General features: G+C 31.0%; 1 protein-coding gene across 1 annotated transcript in view; it reads right to left on the minus strand.

Annotated features, from left to right (window-relative positions):
* Positions 1 to 224: 224 nt before the first annotated feature.
* The window catches only part of LOC145322693 (uncharacterized), a 96753-nt gene continuing 78603 nt past the window's right edge, over positions 225 to 18374 (minus strand). The window contains exons 12-20 of the mRNA XM_080164905.1: positions 11416 to 11501; positions 10179 to 10241; positions 6606 to 6985; positions 5771 to 5819; positions 5091 to 5350; positions 4011 to 4091; positions 1585 to 1675; positions 1147 to 1215; positions 225 to 478 (exon numbers count right to left, since the gene is read on the minus strand). Coding sequence (XP_080021031.1) covers positions 257 to 478; positions 1147 to 1215; positions 1585 to 1675; positions 4011 to 4091; positions 5091 to 5350; positions 5771 to 5819; positions 6606 to 6985; positions 10179 to 10241; positions 11416 to 11501 — 1301 coding nt within the window. The 3' untranslated portion in view covers positions 225 to 256. The remainder of the gene's footprint in view (positions 479 to 1146; positions 1216 to 1584; positions 1676 to 4010; positions 4092 to 5090; positions 5351 to 5770; positions 5820 to 6605; positions 6986 to 10178; positions 10242 to 11415; positions 11502 to 18374) is intronic.

Here is an 18374-nt window from a genome sequence, read left to right on the forward strand (position 1 = left end):
GGTCATTTGTATTGCAGGGCGAAGTTTCTTTATGGCACTCTATAAAGCTTCAAAATAATCCTTTTATGAAACTAACACGATGTGTAGCATAACACTGAACCAATATGGTTCTCAATACATTGAAGTTCCAAGAAGGGTTTATTACTAAATTGGTAGAAGGTACCTTCAATACCTCCTATGTGATACCAATCCTAGAAAAAATACACCAAAAAGTTGTTTTTTTTAACTAAAAGTGTCATCCTTTTCTAAAATTAATCTAAACAATTCCTTTAATATTTTGAGAATGCAGTGCAGCAGCAGAATCTCCTTTAATTTCATCCACAACTTTGACAGTAAACTCCTCTTTAGTATCCTCTTCATGTGTGTCCTGTGTATCATCAGCGTAATCGTCATTGGTAGAATCATTAGGATCAAATATGACAGATTGTATTATTGTGTCTGTGTTGTCCTGCAGGGAAGATCTCAGCGATTCGTGCTCCTATAATTAGGCAGAAACATAACAACAACGAAATTAATTCGGGAAAAAAATCACGAAACCTATACGTTATTTTCAGCTGTTGTTAGGGGCAACATATAGTGGAATTGACGACCTTTTTATTTGCCACCCAAATATTATTTTAGATTTATTTTGCTTGTTGGCTTAACATTAAGTTTGACTATAGAGTAGCTGCATTTCTAAGAAAGAAAAATAATTTTTATCTCATCGTATTATAGACAGGTTTCCACGGATAGTAAAACAAAAAAATATTGTAATAATTACAGTTTTGTTTTGTACGATACAGTACATGCGTTTTAGTATGGCTAAACTTGGATTCTTATCCAGCGAATTTTGATCGGTTTCGAAGCCATATCGTGAAAATTTTCTTGATTAATGATTATGCTGATATATTCAGGTAGAAAGGGGACATTGGACTGTAAATTACACTGGTACCCAAAGTTTCTCTCTTATTATTTGTTATTTTTTTCATCATTGGGGATTTACATTAATGTATCGTCAATTGTCCATTATCCCGTAAGATCAATATGAAATACCATAACTATAAAGCAGTTTCGCTTTTCTAAAGGGAAATGTTAATATATAATTCGTGGGGAAAGAAGGGTTGTAAATCAATTAAATCGGCATTTTTTTCAATGTGTAAATTGTACCTGCAAATTTTGTAAGTGGACATAATCATCATTTTCGTCTATATTCATGTTCAGCTTAGATGAAGTCTCCTAATATTTATTAGAAATGGTTATAGAGATTATTTATAAGTACTTCTTCAAAAGCTTTTTGACTTTCTTGAAATTATCACTGGGATATTTTAATCCTCCTAAATGTAAATTTTATCCTTATGAAAAAAAAATACACTTTAGCAATAGAAATACATTGCTGAGATAGTTTAAATAATTAGAAGATATTATGACAAGCTAAAAAACCGACGGACAAAGTAAACTTTATACTGAATACTCATTTGGTACAAGGAATATTCATTTAAAAATCAGCTGTCGCTCTTAAATAGCAGACATTTCGATACTAGAGAAATCTTGCAACTAATATTCTTTAAAAAACCTTCATATTGGATATTGTAATAATTGATTTACCTCTAATTCTTCTAAGTCTTTATCAATGCTCCACGGAGAATTACAGATGGAGCCAATCAGCGCAGGCAGCGGTTCTGACATCACTTGCCGTCTGGATATATAGATAGTTGAGATAGAATGAATAAAAAAAGATTATTTCTAAAACATCATGTTTCATGCATTATAACAATCATTAGTTACAATTATCTTTTTAATTCTAAAAATAACAATAGTATTTACAGATTTTTCCATAAAATTTAGAGGATTTTAAAAAATTTAAATAACAAATAATTTTAAACAAACTGTCTTGAAACGGCAGTATCAGGTGGCATTAGCAGCCAAATTAGATAGGTAGATGTAGATAGATAGATAGGTTTCATTCTTATCTATAAATTAGCAATCTATCTATGTATCTTACTTTCTCTATCTGTAAGTGGATAAATTTAATAACTGTCAAATATGTCAAAAATTTTGAAACAGATGTACGCCGGGTTTTAGAGGCATAGTATATATAGTAATGTCACAGTAAGTTATAATAATCTAAATACCAATCAAATACATAACTATTGGCATCAAAGTACTTTTTTTTCAATAAATGCCAATGTGTCCTATGGAAAAAGTAGCTGTTTGAAATTGGCATTTTTTATGAAATATTTTGATTTAATAAATCTTGTAAAATAATTTTTTTAAATGATCTATTTGATTTTTGTGTGCTTGGTATTTTTTCACTACTTCCAATTAAATAACCTTCTAACCAAAATTAAATTAAAACTTTCTTAGATATTTCTTATTAATTTTTATCTGGCACCGTCTTGGCAGATTTTGACATTTTACATATAGCCTTACATTAGTAAATCAAATCTTAGATCTTGTACAACCTTTTATTTAAATCATTCAAAATTGTATATTTTCAGTCTTAAAATTCAACAACTCATCTATCTATCTATCTTGGTATTACACTAGACTCTTTCAAGGGTGTCCAAAATTAATTCAACTTGATTAAAAATTATTTTTAACCCCAGTTTCAAATTAACATGTTGGAGGGTATTTAATCCCCTAAATTTATTTTGTTTTGCGAAGAGACGGGAGGGGGGGGGGGCGGTGGTAAGGACCAACCAGACCCCTTTAAAATTGTTTAGGGTAAATTTGTTATAGGGGAAGAGAGGGGGAATAATTTTCAATATAATTTACATTATGTTTGTTTACATTTTACTTTAAATTCATAACATAGAAAATGAGAATATGTCAATGTTGAACTATTACATGCAAATCTTTTCAATAAGATGGTCTGTCTGACTGTCCATTTTTAATCAATTGATTCCTCCACTAAAACAGTTTGGTACATAAAATATTTATACTTTTTAAAAGAATAATTATTGGTTTTGTCTATGCTGTGAAAGTACAGACATGAATGTCCTTGTTATGTTGTGTTGATTGACATGTTTTTAACCATTTATGTCAATAAAATAACAAAAAGTAAATATTTTTTTATATTATATACTATGTAAGCAAAGCACGCAAGGTGTGTTCTAATGAAAATTGAGAGCTAAGGTTCCCTTACTCTGTTGTCATAATAGAGAATATATTTATGGCTATTATATGTCAGCCTTAGTCATTTTTTTATACCATATTTTGGATATAAATAAGATCGAACCAAGACATTTGTAGACATACAAAAAATCAGTACTATATTACCAATGAAGATTTTTTACTATAATAAAAGTAATAGGATGTCTTTCTGTCTTTCATCTGTAGCAAAGGATCTCACTAAACTTTGAACCAATGACTCTCCTTTATTGTAAAGCTTTTTAAAGGTCTCAACTAAACTTAAGTGTTCCAAGAGACATGTATGGACTTATACTGAGAGAAAATTCGTTTGGCCAATTTTCAATTCTATTTTGGATTCTGTTACAGGTATACTACAAAATTAAATATTGAGTAGCTTTGCTCTTAAAACAATTATAGGATAGTCTGGTAAATAAACATTGAATAACAAACACAATACTCCAGTTGATTGCAGGAAAACATTAAAAAGGCAGGGATTGAACAATGAAAGATAATATATTCTTCCAGGGAGGGAGGGGACTTGGGTCTGAGTATAACACTAGTCCCCAGAGTATTATAATAAAGTTTCTTATTCGTTAGCAAACGTTTCAACCAATTATTATAATTTACATAAAGTTTAAATTTGTGTATCATTATTGGAGATATATATCAATTTATCGGCCATTGTCTTATCCCTTTAGATCCCTGACAATATCCCCACAAAATAACCCGCTTTTAAATTAAATCATTTTTTTTTTAAAAGTTTGGAACCAAGAATATTTATAAACTTTCTCTGGACCTATAGGTTCACTGTTAAGGAGAACCCTATCAGTTCAGCAGGGAGATCCTTAGCTAAACACAGGCACACTCAGATTTCCTGTTACTTTTATATTTGGATATACCTTGCATAAATTCCATGACCGATATTATGTTGTCCATGACCGGGATGGGATTCCAGCTGGGTGGGACACGTCAAACCATGTCTAAAATTTAACATTTCATTAACTTAAATTGTCTTAAAAATCAGCCAGTGACGTCATAAAAATGAGGGAGAAGTGGGAAAAAACCTCTAAAAAAGAAATGGATAATCCCTACCTAATTTTTATGAAGTCAAATGGCTAATTTTTGAGAAACTTTGAAAAGTTACAACATTTCATAATCTAACAACTATTTTATTGGAGAAGCTACTCTGTAATTGTTTGCCTGTCTGTTCTTATGGTTGTCGGTAATGTTATAGAATTTCAGATAATTCACTTTCTCTCCAGAGATCTAGAGGGATAGTATAATGGCCGATAAATTGATGTTCATTCCCAATGATGATACATAAATTAACCCCTTCTGTGGATTATGATTAATGGTTGAAACGTTTAGACACTCAAATTATTGAACCAAACAATCAAAATTTAATAGAAGTGTCAAAGTTGTTAGGCCAACGAATAAGAAACGGTATTAGAAAACTTTGGGGAATAGTGTATAAATAAACAGCCCAATATCCTCTTCCTCTTTGCTTTTCATCACTCGTACATCATATCACTTCCCAACAAAATCTCCCTTCCGTTTTTTTCTTCCTCAAAAGAGATTGCTTGGTCCTTTAGACACTGCATAATTCATATGTTGTTTATGGACAATTAGAGGCACTTTGACATTAGGGAAGCATTTGACGACGTTACACAAAAGACTTAAGTTTTCATTTTTTTCGTTTTTAAAGTTGCGTACATATTATATAAAAGTACTTTTTAAAATTCCTACAAAACATATCAAATGATTCTATTGAAAATTATGACTTTTTTGGTAATTTCTTTTTTTAGAATACGGATTAATTTAGGAAACTGAAATATATTTCTGACAAAGAGCAGATAGTTTATTTTTTAGGCATAGATTGAAAAATTGGTCTCCCCACCGCGCTAAAATACCAACATCAATTGACTGAAGGACGGACCGACAAAGTAAATTATAGAGTAGCCTCGCTACTTAGAACATACCTGCGACAAATATATTCATGACCCGGACACGTTGCCATACTCCCGGGACAAATTGTCCCCTGACACAGGTTCACATGACCGGGACACTCCAACAACGAAAACCGGTTTTGGCTGGAAGAATTTTCCGCGTGGGCGGGACGGCGGAGAGGCGTGGAGGAGGCGGAACACGCCCCGCGCATGTTGGGTTCTGACCGCTGAAAGTTGGGGAGGTGAGAGGGAGAGTTTTGGCGGGTTGAGTTTGCGTGCAGCGGAGAACATGTCTAAACAAAAATTATATCCTCATATAAAAGTAACAGGATGTCTTTATGTCTGTGTTAATTTTTTCTAACTATTATAGGAATGGGTACATGACCCTCCAAAGAGAAATATCCATTGGAAAAAATAGCCCCGCCCCAAACATTTTTTTTACTATTTCTTTTTAAAACTAAAATAAAAACCCACACTTTCCCCAAGTGCACCTAGAGGCCTTTAGGGGCATAGTCGCAAGTCCTAAAGTAGTAAAGTTTTTGGTTGGTCTGTTAAGACCTCGATAATCACTGGTCCTATTTCACAAAGGAGTATAACTGAATTGTATTTAGGACTTACGTTCAATTGAAAAATTTAATGAATTATTAAAATTGCAGATTTGTTACTTTTACTCATATAAAAGTGTTTTAATTTAATAGAACAATTCTTTTTACCTGACTACTTTGAAAATCTGGAGTCAGAGGTCTTCCTTTCTTCATGTAACTAAAATATATGAATCTCGTTAACCGATATGATTCTCCTTTACAATGTAACTTTTCATAGGTCCTGGGAAGGTTTATTATTAAAAAAATTACCCCCCCCCCAAAAAAAAAAAAACGTTAATTTAATTTCCGGTAAGGAGTCGAACCCCCCACCCCCCTCCCCTCAAATAAACCTAGAATCCTCTGTATGTGCGTAGCCGGTAATATGTATATATATACAAAGATAATTAGATAGATTCATAAAAGATTAAATTTATAGTTTAACCATTTATATGATTTATCATAAAAGGAATTAATTGAATAGATTTTATTCAAATTTTGAAGTCTTCAATTTTATATTTTAATACCAATTAAATTCAATGAAAAGTAAAAATACAAATATATAGGGTGAAAATTTTATAAAATATTAAAGTTGTAATCATATACATATGTAACTGTATTGCTAATCTTTATTAGATTTTAAATTTTTTAGTAGCGAAGCTTCTTACTTATTTATATTGTCCGGCTGTCCCTCCCTCTACAAGTCCGTAACTCTCAGAGAGAAATGTGATATTTTTGGCTTCTATATACGATAGATAGCTGATCTTTTGTGAAGATTTCTAAGAGCATCCAATATACTTATAGGTTTTGTGATATTCCATCATTCTTATTATATCTATATATATATATATTAACCTACATATATTATTATATTGTCCCTCTCTCTCTCTTTTACCATTGAACATTTACATTACAGTTCACGTTGACCGTTTGTCAATAAATGATTTTAGTTTTGTTATGATATTACCTGTCTTCGACCCTGCCAGGTATGCAGGGCGACATGGAGCCCTTCAAGCATTGATCTCCAGCTGCGGCTGCTTTACCACCATCAGCTGTCACTACAGCTGTCTCATAGCAGTCATGCACCACATAGTCAGCTGCGTGACAACAGCTAGAACAGCGGGGGAAGCCGAGGGAATGACTTTTTCCACTACAAGCGCTGGGAGAGAGGGGAGTGGAGCGCGGGGGTGAAGCTGGGGCCTTGACTACGATAGAGGTGGGAGGTAGAGTCGCGGGGGAGGAGGGGAGGGAGGAAACCGGTTTCGTAGCGGATGGCGGTGAGGGAAGGGTGGAGGAGTGGTCAAATCCGCCATTTTGAGCTGAATGCTCTTTCCCATCCAGTCGATTCTGAAAATAGAATGTTAATAAAATCTGAAACGTCTGTTCTTGCATATAATGTCAAAATGCCTTAAACAATCTAAAGAAATTTATCTTAAAATATATAATAACGCCTCCTAATAGCTAAAGACAATGGCACTTCATAATGTACTTAATCTATAGTTGAAGTTTAGTTCTAATAAGATAATTATTGCATTATCAATCTAACTACAAATTTCAAATACATATCCTTGTATATATAACAGGATGTCTATCTGTCTGTCTGTATGGGTGATTTGATTGTACTGAAGGATCATTGTGCACTAAGACTAGAAGAACAAGTTTAACTCTTATAGGATGATTATTTCATTATCTATCTATCTATCTGTATACCTAACTAACTATCTCTATCTTAATGACACTCTAATACTGCATATTATAATGAACTTGTAGACTAAGTTTAATTCTAATGGGATAATTATATCACTATCTATCTATCTGTATATCTATCTATCTATGTCTGAATGACACTCTAATACTACATATCATATAATAATGAAGTTTAATTCTAATTGGATAATTATTTCATTATCTATCTAACTATCTGTATATCTATCTTTATCTGAATGACAATCAGGACAACATAGTATAATGAACTTGTAGACTAAGTTTAATTCTAATTGGATGATTATTTCATTATCTATCTAACTATCTGTTTATCTATCTATCTTTATCTGTATGACACCCAAGACAACACAGTATAATGAATTAGTAGACCAAGTTTAATTCTAATTGGATAATTATTTCATTATCTATCTAACTATCTGTATATCTATCTATCTTTATCTTTATGACACTCTAGACTACATAGTATAATGAATTAGTAGACCAAGTTTATTTATAATGGGATAATTATTCCATTATCTATCTATCTATCTGTATACCTAACTATCTATATCTGAATGACACTCTAATACTGCATATTATAATGAACTTGTAGACTAAGTTTAATTCTAATGGGATAATTATATCACTATCTATCTATCTGTATATCTATCTATCTATGTCTGAATGACACTCTAATACTACATATCATATAATAATGAAGTTTAATTCTAATTGGATAATTATTTCATTATCTATCTATCTATCTGTATATCTATCTGTATCTGAATGACACTCTAGACTACATAGTAAAATGAATTAGTAGACCAAGTTTAATTCTAATGGTATAATTATTTCATTATCTATCTATCTATCTGTATATCTATCTGTATCTGTATGACACTCAAGACTACATATTATAATGAATTAGCAGACCAAGTTTTATTCTAATTGGATAATTATTTCATTATCTATCTAACTATCTGTATATCTATCTATCTATATCTGAATGACACTCTAAACTACATAGTATAATGAATTAGCAGGCCAAGTTTAATTCTAATTGGATAATTATTTCATTATCTATCTATCTATCTGTATACCTTACTATCTCTATCTGAATGACACTCTAATACTGCATATTATAATGAACTTGTAGACTAAGTTTAATTCCAATGGGATAATTATTTAATTTGTAGCTATCTGTATATCTTTCTATCTCTATCTGAATGACACGTAATACTACATAGTATAATGAATTAGAAGACCAAGTTTAATTCTAATGGGATAATTATATCACTATCTATCTATCTGAATATATATCTATCTCTATCTGAATGACACTCTCGACTAAATAGTATAATTAGGAGACCAAGTTTAATTCTAATGAGATGAATGGCCTTGATTTCAGTCAAATGAACTATTACAGTGTGTACCAAGTAGCAAGACAATTTAGAGGGCGCCTAAATAATTTGAGAGGGGACAATGGTCATTTCTTTCGTTAGATTAAACTTGTTAATTTGGGGGAAACATAGTTAGGTCAATGGATAAAAAATTTATGTTCAAAACAAATTATTAGGATATTTTCTTGTCTAGGTAACCATTGAACTTACAATTAAGAATCTACTATACATTATGCATTACTCATTATATAGGGGGGGGGGGGGGGTTAATGCAACTATCTCGTAATTAATGTATAAATGGCACTTAGAATTCGAATTTCGATCTGAAATTTTGCATGAGTAATCCTTGGTAGGTCTCTTTTCCCTAAATCGAACAAAAAGTTGAAAAAGTAACGGCTAACGGCTCGGCCGTTTAGCCGTTTTTTGGCTATTTTTAGGGCAAATCTGTCATAAATGACGTAGGAATTAACTTCTTGAAACATATTTTTGCTTTAAATCATGTGAAATGATACAAAAAAAAAACATTTTTAGATTTCTAGTACCAGCAACTACCGGCTAGAACCGGTTAAAACCTTTTGGAGCAGTAAAGAATATTATGCTAAACGGCTGAGCCGCCAGCCGTTAGCCGTTACTTTTCAAACTTTTTGTTCGATTTAGGGAAAATAGACCTACCAAGGATTACTCATGCAAAACCCCCTCCCCCCATCTTTTATATTAACCCTGTAAATGATAAAACATATATATCTCATATACATTTATTAAATTACTGCAGTATAATGTCAAGAAATAATTTAAACTTACTAGTTAGTAATTTGGATACATAGATAGGTAGATCTATAGTTTATAGTTAGAAATATTAAACTAAGCTAAATATTATGAATAATTTCTGAATCTAAATCTATATAAATAAACTCTTACATAAAATATACAGGATCTGAGTCTAACTGTGTGTACTGAAGTATCTTGCTAATCACTAAACCGATATGGTTCTCCTTCTTTTTTGTGTTTGCATATTAAAATCTCGCTAACCAAATAACCGATTAAGTTCTCTATATTAGGGAAGCTTAACATTGGTCTCAGGAATTTTTTCCTATACTTTTTTAATATAAGTCTTGAGCAGTTTCTTAGGCCCCTTTCTCCCTGTTTGAATACAGAAACCTTAGATGCTCGGCACGCAACGCTAGTAAGCAGCTTATAGTACCTCAAAAAAGACAAATGACAAATGATACAAAATATAAATATTAAATCTTATTAAATCTTTAGATTTAAGGTCCTATATTTAAGATAATAACTAAAAGAATATAATGCAAACTTACTAAAACCTGTAACATTTCTTTTATTTCTAGATCAAACTTTTATATGAAAGGACTGATAAAAGAAACAGCTTATGCAGTGCAGTGATAAAGTAACTGTAAAACCAATGCTTAAATTTCTACCTGGTTTTTAGTCTTGCACATGATATGCTCCGGTAGCTTGGTACACAATAGTTCTCCACATTTCTAGATAGATAGATAAATAGCTAGATAGTTAGAGATATATAGATATTTAGATAGTCTTGCACATGATATGCTCGGGTAGCTTGGTACACAATAGTTATCCACACTTCTAGATAGTTAGATAAATAGTCCTGCAAATGATATGCTCCGGTAGCTTGGTACACAATAGTTCTCCACATGTCTAGATAGTTAAATAGTTAGATAGATAGTCATTCACTTGATATGCTCAGGTAGCTTGGTACACAATAGTTCTCCACATTTCTAGATAGTTAGATAGATAGTCATGCACTTGATATGCTCGGGTAGCTTGGTACACAATAGTTCTTCACACTTCTAGATAGTTAGATAGATAGTCATTCACTTGATATGCTCAGGTAGCTTGGTACACAATAGTTCTTCACATTTCTAGATAGTTAGATAGATAGTCATGCACTTGATATGCTCCGGTAGCTTGGTAAACAATAGTTCTTCACATTTCTAGATAGTTAGATAAATGGATAGATAAAGATAGATAGATGGATAGAAAATTAGATACATATTTAGGTTTTGCCTATATGCTTGGTATCTAGATAGATAGACAGATATATAGAAAAAAAACCATAGCAGGATTTAAGCCTTTCGCTTTGGTATGGTATGAAAAAAAAGGTTTTATTATGCTTAAATGTAAGATTATATTAATAAACATTTATTTTTCTGATTTATAATAATAGATTATCCCAGCTTTATAAACCGCAATCAGTTTAACTAGAAAAGTCACGAAATAAGGAATGGAAAGACTATTAACTATACCAAAAATGTTAAATAATTAGAGAATTTATACATTATAAATATGGTTTTCCTGAAGTAGGTTTGTTATTATCACCCCCCGGCCCCCCCCCCCCCTTCCCCTAGAACGAAAGAATGAAATATCCACATCATTTGGATAACATTATCCGTGTACATTTTATTAAATACTTGCTTACAAAGATATTGAGATAGGCAAATGGAAGATAAATTTATTTGTTGCGTTTAGTGTATTGCATACTATTGGAAAGTGAGGGAACAAAATTGACAAATATTTTATCACATTATAATTGGAAAATATATTTATCTTATAGAAGCAATGCAAGTGAAAGGTTGGGGGAAAAGCCAATTGATCATCCATTTACCTATCCCTGTATCCTGAATGGTACTATACCTGGAACACAAATTTAATTCCACTCTGAATTTCAAGTCTCAACTTTGTGGACGAGATTAGCAGCAGTGCTGGGTGAAATAGGAATTCTAAATAGATAGATAGTTAGATATTAGAAAAATAAATGGTTTATTAAATGGATAGTTAGATGGATAGATATATTTGTGGGCGAGATTAGCAGCAGTGCAGGGTGGAACAGGAATGATAAATAGATACATATGTAGATAGTTAAATAGATAGATAGAAAGATAGATAGATAGATAGATAGATAGATAGATAGATAGATAGATAGATAGATAGATAGATAGATAGATAGATAGATAGATAGATAGATAGATAGATAGATAGATAGCAAGATAGATAGATAGATAGATAGATAGATAGATAGATAGATAGATAGATAGATAGATAGATAGATAGATAGATAGATAGATAGATAGATAGATAGATAGATAGATAGATAGATAGATAGATAGATAGATAGATAGATAGATAGATAGATAGATAGATAGATAGATAGATAGATAGATAGATAGATAGATAGATAGATAGATAGATAGATAGATAGATAGATAGATAGAAAGATAGATTGATGGATGGAGTGTCGTGTGGAACAGGAATTCTAAATAGATAGATAGTTAGATACATGGATACTTTGTGGAGAGGATATTTAGCAGATTAGGGTGAATTGGGAATTCTAGATATTCATAGATAGATAAAAAGATAGATAACCTTTGGTTATTTTAAACTTTTTTTTTAAATAAACATATTCAATTTATTTATAAATTTTGAGTGGGATGGGATAATAGATGGTTACTCCTCCTAATGGAAAGGGAAAATACCAAAATTTTAGTTTTAAATGTTTACAACATGCATGAAATTGCACAATATTGATTTTAACCTGAATTTTATATTTAAAAAACAAGAGACAAATTTTCAATCATATATAAAGTTTGTTTGAAAAATATCTTTTATCAACCAAGAATTCCAATATATTTTAGAGGAAGTAAAAAAAAAATTCCTAAAGCTATCCAATACTTTAATTATATACAAAATAGCCTAAAACCATCAAGAGAGCTATGTCAAGCTTCTATATAATGGAGAATTTAAATGTAGTTGGCGAGATCTTAACCAACACACAAAAACCTTAATACTTTAAAAATAGGATTAATCAAAATTTGGAAGGGTGAAGGGATGAAAACCCCCAATATATTCAATAAACAAAATGTATAAAAATTTTTGAATATAAATCCAAAATTCTAGTAGCATTGCAATTTTCATTGCAATATTTCAAAACAAATTGCTTTTCATGTAAATTATTGTTTTTCATTACGGAAAATGTTTGATTTGTTACGATTTTAGCAAATCATATTTTTTCAGACAAATAGGTAAAATTAATTTTCAGGTAGTTATCAAAAAAAAAATTGAAAAAAATTGAAAAAAAGATTTCTAAGAGGATACCGCCTGATTCTTTTGTCATTCATTTGACATAGTAGCAGTATCAACTATCACAGTACAAAGCAGTTTATATTTGTTTTCTTTAGTTTGAAAATCCAATGCAAAAACTTTTGGGAAATCAATTTTTATTAAGAGTAGAAATGGCAAATACTGAGAATAAAATATGGATTAAAGGGGGCCCAACATACATTTTGAACTTTATATAATACGGAAATATAAACATAACATTAGAAGGGGAGTGTATTTTTCACCTCCCCGCAGGTGAAGGGTTAAGACTAATACATTAAGCAATATGTACATAACTTAATTGGAATCCCTCATCCCGCATATGCAGGGTTAAGACTCTTGCATTAAGCTCTATGCATAACACCTTAGAAGGAGTAAAGGGGCGGGAATGCTTTCTGCCCCCCTCCCCTCTTCCCACCCCCCTCACAAATAGAGTAAAACACATGCATTAGGCAATATGCATAAAACATTTTTCTGCATTTTAAATACAAATACATACAAACAACCATTTCCGAAAAGAACCTTTATTATGCAAGTGAAACACCATAATCAATAATCATATGTTTATGACCACTGAACATATGCTACTTTTAAAACTTTTTTGGGAATCATTTATGTAACTCTACTTCTCCTTCTTTACTTGATTTCAGAGGCTCAGTGTAGATATCTCGGGAGGAAGGATTCATTGGGATATTTATTATATATTCCCCAAAGTTTTATATGAATGTTTTCTTATTCGTTGGCATAACAACTTTGTGGACTTTTATTTAATTTTGAGTAGTTAGTTTATAAAGTTAATGTCTAAACGTTTCAACCACTAATTGTAATCTACTAAAGGGATAACTTGGTGTATCAACATTGTGTATATACATGAATTTATCGGCCATTGTCTTATCCCTTTAGATCCCTGTAAGAGCTTCCTGAAAGCTTTAAAATAATCTTAAGAAGGGGGGTTAAATATTGTTATCCCACTGCCACTTTAAGTGACTCTACCGCATTTCCTTTAGGAAAGGATACATTAACAAGAATGTATATGTACATATACAATATACATAAACAAAATACAGAAAAAGAGACTGTTATTACCAGATCTTAATTGAAGTGCCCAATTGATTTATTTATATTTAAGTAAGAAAAAGCCTAAAACTATCTTCAAACCTTATGGATCCTCCAAAAAATGAAGAACTTAAATACTTCAGTGTTTATTGAGATCTTAACCTACAAACAAACAAGCAAAACCTTACTGCTTTATATTATAGGATATGTATTATACTTTTCCTTCTGCGCTTTTAAGGACATATTTTTTTCTTGTGTAATATGTACCATTTGTTTTTCATAATACTTTTCCTTGCATACATGTAAATAGCCGAAAAAATGTATAGTTGCTTACAGAATAACAACTACTTAGGCAGAAAAAGTCAGGCTTTCTACCAAACTATTAGTTTTCTCCATGTTATGTCTATTTATAATCATTATTTGAAAAGCGTTATATTGTAGAAATGCCATTTTGAATAATGTGTAGATATTATTAATATATTGATGGGTTTAAATTTCGGCCTAAAACCGCGTCATAGCTTAATATGTTAAAAATGGTTTATAATGCTGCCATGTCAGGTCCACGATACTTTTATGAATGATGCTAATAGTATCATTTGAAAAGAAAAGTTATTTACAGTTTGGCTCCAAAACTGATTAATATCTGCTAGATTAGAACCAGTTCTCAGCCATATTGTAAAATCTTGTATAGCATCGTATTACCTAAAATTTTCCACTACTATCAAAATAAAAGTGATGAAATGAAAACCATTTTTATCTTATAATTTTTAATTTTATTATCGGCAGAAAGCTGTCTATAAAACGATAAATAACTATATACATTATCTTGGCCATTTGCTTGGTTTGTGACGCAAGTCTTTATATATTCTAAAATAAACTAGATATAAACTAAAATATACAATATAAAAAGTTTCCCTTGCAGTTTAAAATTTCAAAATAATATGCCCCTTTTTTTTAACACTAAAATTTTTTTAGGGGAATATGATTATTCTCTAGGGGTAATTTATCTTAGGGGTTTGAGGGAACGATATCCTCCCTAACATAATTAAACTATTTACCTAGACCTTTAATTTGTTTATATGTTCCAAGATGGTTTTATGGTATTTCACTTTTTAATTAAATAGAATTAGAACGATTTGAGCGGAATAGAGAGCCCCTAGACGCTATGGGCGCAGCTGTTAGTACATTACACAGTGGAGGGGGATGTCAGGATCTATTTTTCATGGATATTGTTAAGATAGAAGCCAAAAAAATATTCTTTTATCATTAAGGGAGGGGGGGGGGGAGATGTTATGCTTATATTTGATAGAAGGTGGGAGAGGGGGGGGGGGCACAATCAAACCTTGTAGAAATTATTAAAATATATGCCTATACACGCATATTGCCTTGAATAATCTTCAATATATATCTTCAACCATAGAGGGGGACAATTTTTCTGTTTCTACAGGGTCATATCTTATAAGCTAACCCAAAGGTTTGGGTTTTAGGAGTCATTAAAAGTTTAACAATTTAAGAAATTTCTTTGATATATTCAGGGAAATGCTAATGGACGATAAATAGATGTAACCACTCAATTATGACAACCTATGTACATAAGTATTAATGGCTAAAAAGATTGGACAATTTTTATTTGAATCAGTCTATCAATAACCAAAGAAATCCATTAATTTTAAAGGACAAAAAAATCTTACTACTTTATATAATAGGATACAAAGAAATCTTTTTAAAGCTCTATTTTCTAAATACTTGTCTCTATTCCTTATTTCAAAATTTGCATTATAAGCTGAGTAAAGTTTGCTACTTTCAAGCTATATAAACAATACAGTATGGATATAAAAAAAAACATATGCAAAAATTTAACAAAGATTCATGTAATTCTATGTCTATTACGATTGTTTTTAGGTTTTGGTTTCTCAAATAAAAAAGGGTGTTTCTCTCAAAGTGCCTAGACGAGCAAAGAAACTTTTATTTGAAATAAATTTTAAATAAGAAGGGGGTATTTTTGTTTAATTATTACTTTAGGTTAGGTTATTCTGTGTACTGTGTAGCCCCACAGGGTTGAGAGAGCGAGGGTTTAGGTCCCGAAGGGTGGTTAGAGTGGAGGTGGTTAGCAGCAATTTACGAGATTATAGCGGAATTATACATACAGACAGACAGACATTATGTTACTCTTTTATTAGAATAAAGGATGTATAACTTTATCTTTCGTTAATGTTGCCAAACTTTTTTTGGTTCTTACTGTATTTTGTAAGTATGTAATATTTTTAGTTTTATTTTATTTCAAGTTCCAGGAAAATGAGCTGAGCATGCAAATACTATCTGATGAGCAAATATTAATAAGAGAGAGGGCATTGGTGGTTATATTGATCTACAACCCTTTCTTTCTTCCAGAGGCTACCAATGACAAAATTTAAAAGAAAGAACAGTCTAACATCCATAGTAAAACCTGCAATTATGGTAATGAAAATCTTTTGAATTTTAAATGCTTTGTTAAAGTCTAACTGACAAAAAATAATTTAAATAATTCAGGGATAAGAAAATGAACGATATTTTTGTACACGTCTAATAAGACAAAAAATTACCTCTCTAAAGACTTAAAATATAGGTAAAAACTTAATAAATATTTGAGGACAGTTCTCAAAGTTTTTGAGCAAACAAATAAAAGAATGTAATTATGCAACTTTAAGGTTAAATATAATTGACATTCCATTGTCCCCTCTTCCTTGATCTATACTCGAGTTATACTTTAAACCACTTTCTCCATATCGTTTCATAGAGACTAGAAGGGCAGCCAACAATTCTACTTTGGAATACAATTATCTTGTTAAATTATAGACATAAGAAAAAGAATAATTATATTCCAGGTTTTTGTTTGGCTTCACAATAAGAAATATTGTACTAGTATTCTAAATTTACAGTAGAATCAGGGAGGGATGGGATATTAGACTGTAAATTGTTTCTGTGTACAAAGTTTTAAAAATTAACTGAAAATTTTGGGTAATTTTATAAATTCTTGTTGTTTATCACTGTTATAATTCCAACTTTTCAATAAATAATTTCAATCTACAGAATGGGTAATTTTGTTTATCATCATTAATGGCGTACTTCAGCTAATTAATCGCCCATTTTATCAATTAAGTTCCCTTAAGACACTTAATCTCAGTTCAAATTACCTTTATTAAAGTTTCTAGCTTACAGCCTAGACTTTAAAGGATTAATAATAAGGAGGTTGGGTATTATGTTCTCAGTGACAAAATAAAGGATTTTACCATATTCTTGTTGTATAATCATTATACAACAAATTATTCCTACTCCGCATGAAACAATTTTCTTAAGATTTAAACTAGAAATTAAAATCGCTAGTTTTTAGTGTCTAAAAAAAACATCTAACGCTTAAACAAAATTGTGTATCGCTACGATTTGAATCTGACATTGCAGCAGTAGGAACTGTAAAACCACGGAAATGCACTGATTTAACAATATATTTTTATGCTAAAATACCAGGGATATAGGGATGAAACAATGGATCCAATATTAAATATTTTTTGTGCTATAAGAGTTTGATTACTTGTTTATAGAGTTTGCGATTGTTTGGAGGATTTAATATTGTATTTAAAAACTAGCGACTGTGGCCCTACCATCTGGTGCCAATGAATTAGAAGGAGTAAAGAGAAGCCTCACAAAAGACATAAATCTAAAAAAATAGCCTAAAACACACTAGAACCTTTGTAAAGCTTCCCAAAAAGGAGAACTCAATTGGTTCAACTGTTATCGAAATCTTAAGCTACAGACAAAAAAATCATTACAAGTTTATATAATAGTATATAAAAAAATATTCATTAAAAATTGCTCTTTAGTAATACTAAAATGTTTAGGATTTTTTTGAATTTAGCCTTAAAGATCAAGACCTACAAAATTTAATAAATTTCCAATTGTCCATTCCCTATATCCCTGTGGAATACGCAGTAGCAAAAATTGCCCTGACCTTGACAGGGACAAGTCAACTTTTTAAAATTGAGTTATAGTATTTAAGTAAACATTAATTAATTGAATTAGTTTCAGTTATGATTGTACTTTTGATATTAGAACTTGCGTAATGAACACAATATTTTAAGAAAAACAAAATAATCATTATTGGAGCAAAATGTATGACTTCCGTCACTATTATGTTATATCCTTACTAATTATTGAATTCTTTATAATAAAAGGATCTCCTTACCACTGAACCGATATGGTTCTCCTTTACAGTACAGCTTGTTAAAGGTAGTCCCCGGAAGGTTAATGATCTTTTTTTTTACTTTTTCTTTAAAAAACCAGAAATTTAAAGGGAAGAGACAACTTCACCTTCAATCCACCTCTCCTCATTTCAAGTGAATCTAGAGGCCTCTAGGGGCGTAGCCGCTAGTATATATTTATTACTTCAATAAGATATTACAAGTTGA

The sequence above is a fragment of the Acartia tonsa genome, chromosome 6 (assembly GCF_053477335.1).
Source record: "Acartia tonsa isolate MP-2025a chromosome 6, ASM5347733v1, whole genome shotgun sequence".
Lineage (NCBI taxonomy): Eukaryota > Metazoa > Arthropoda > Copepoda > Calanoida > Acartiidae > Acartia > Acartia tonsa.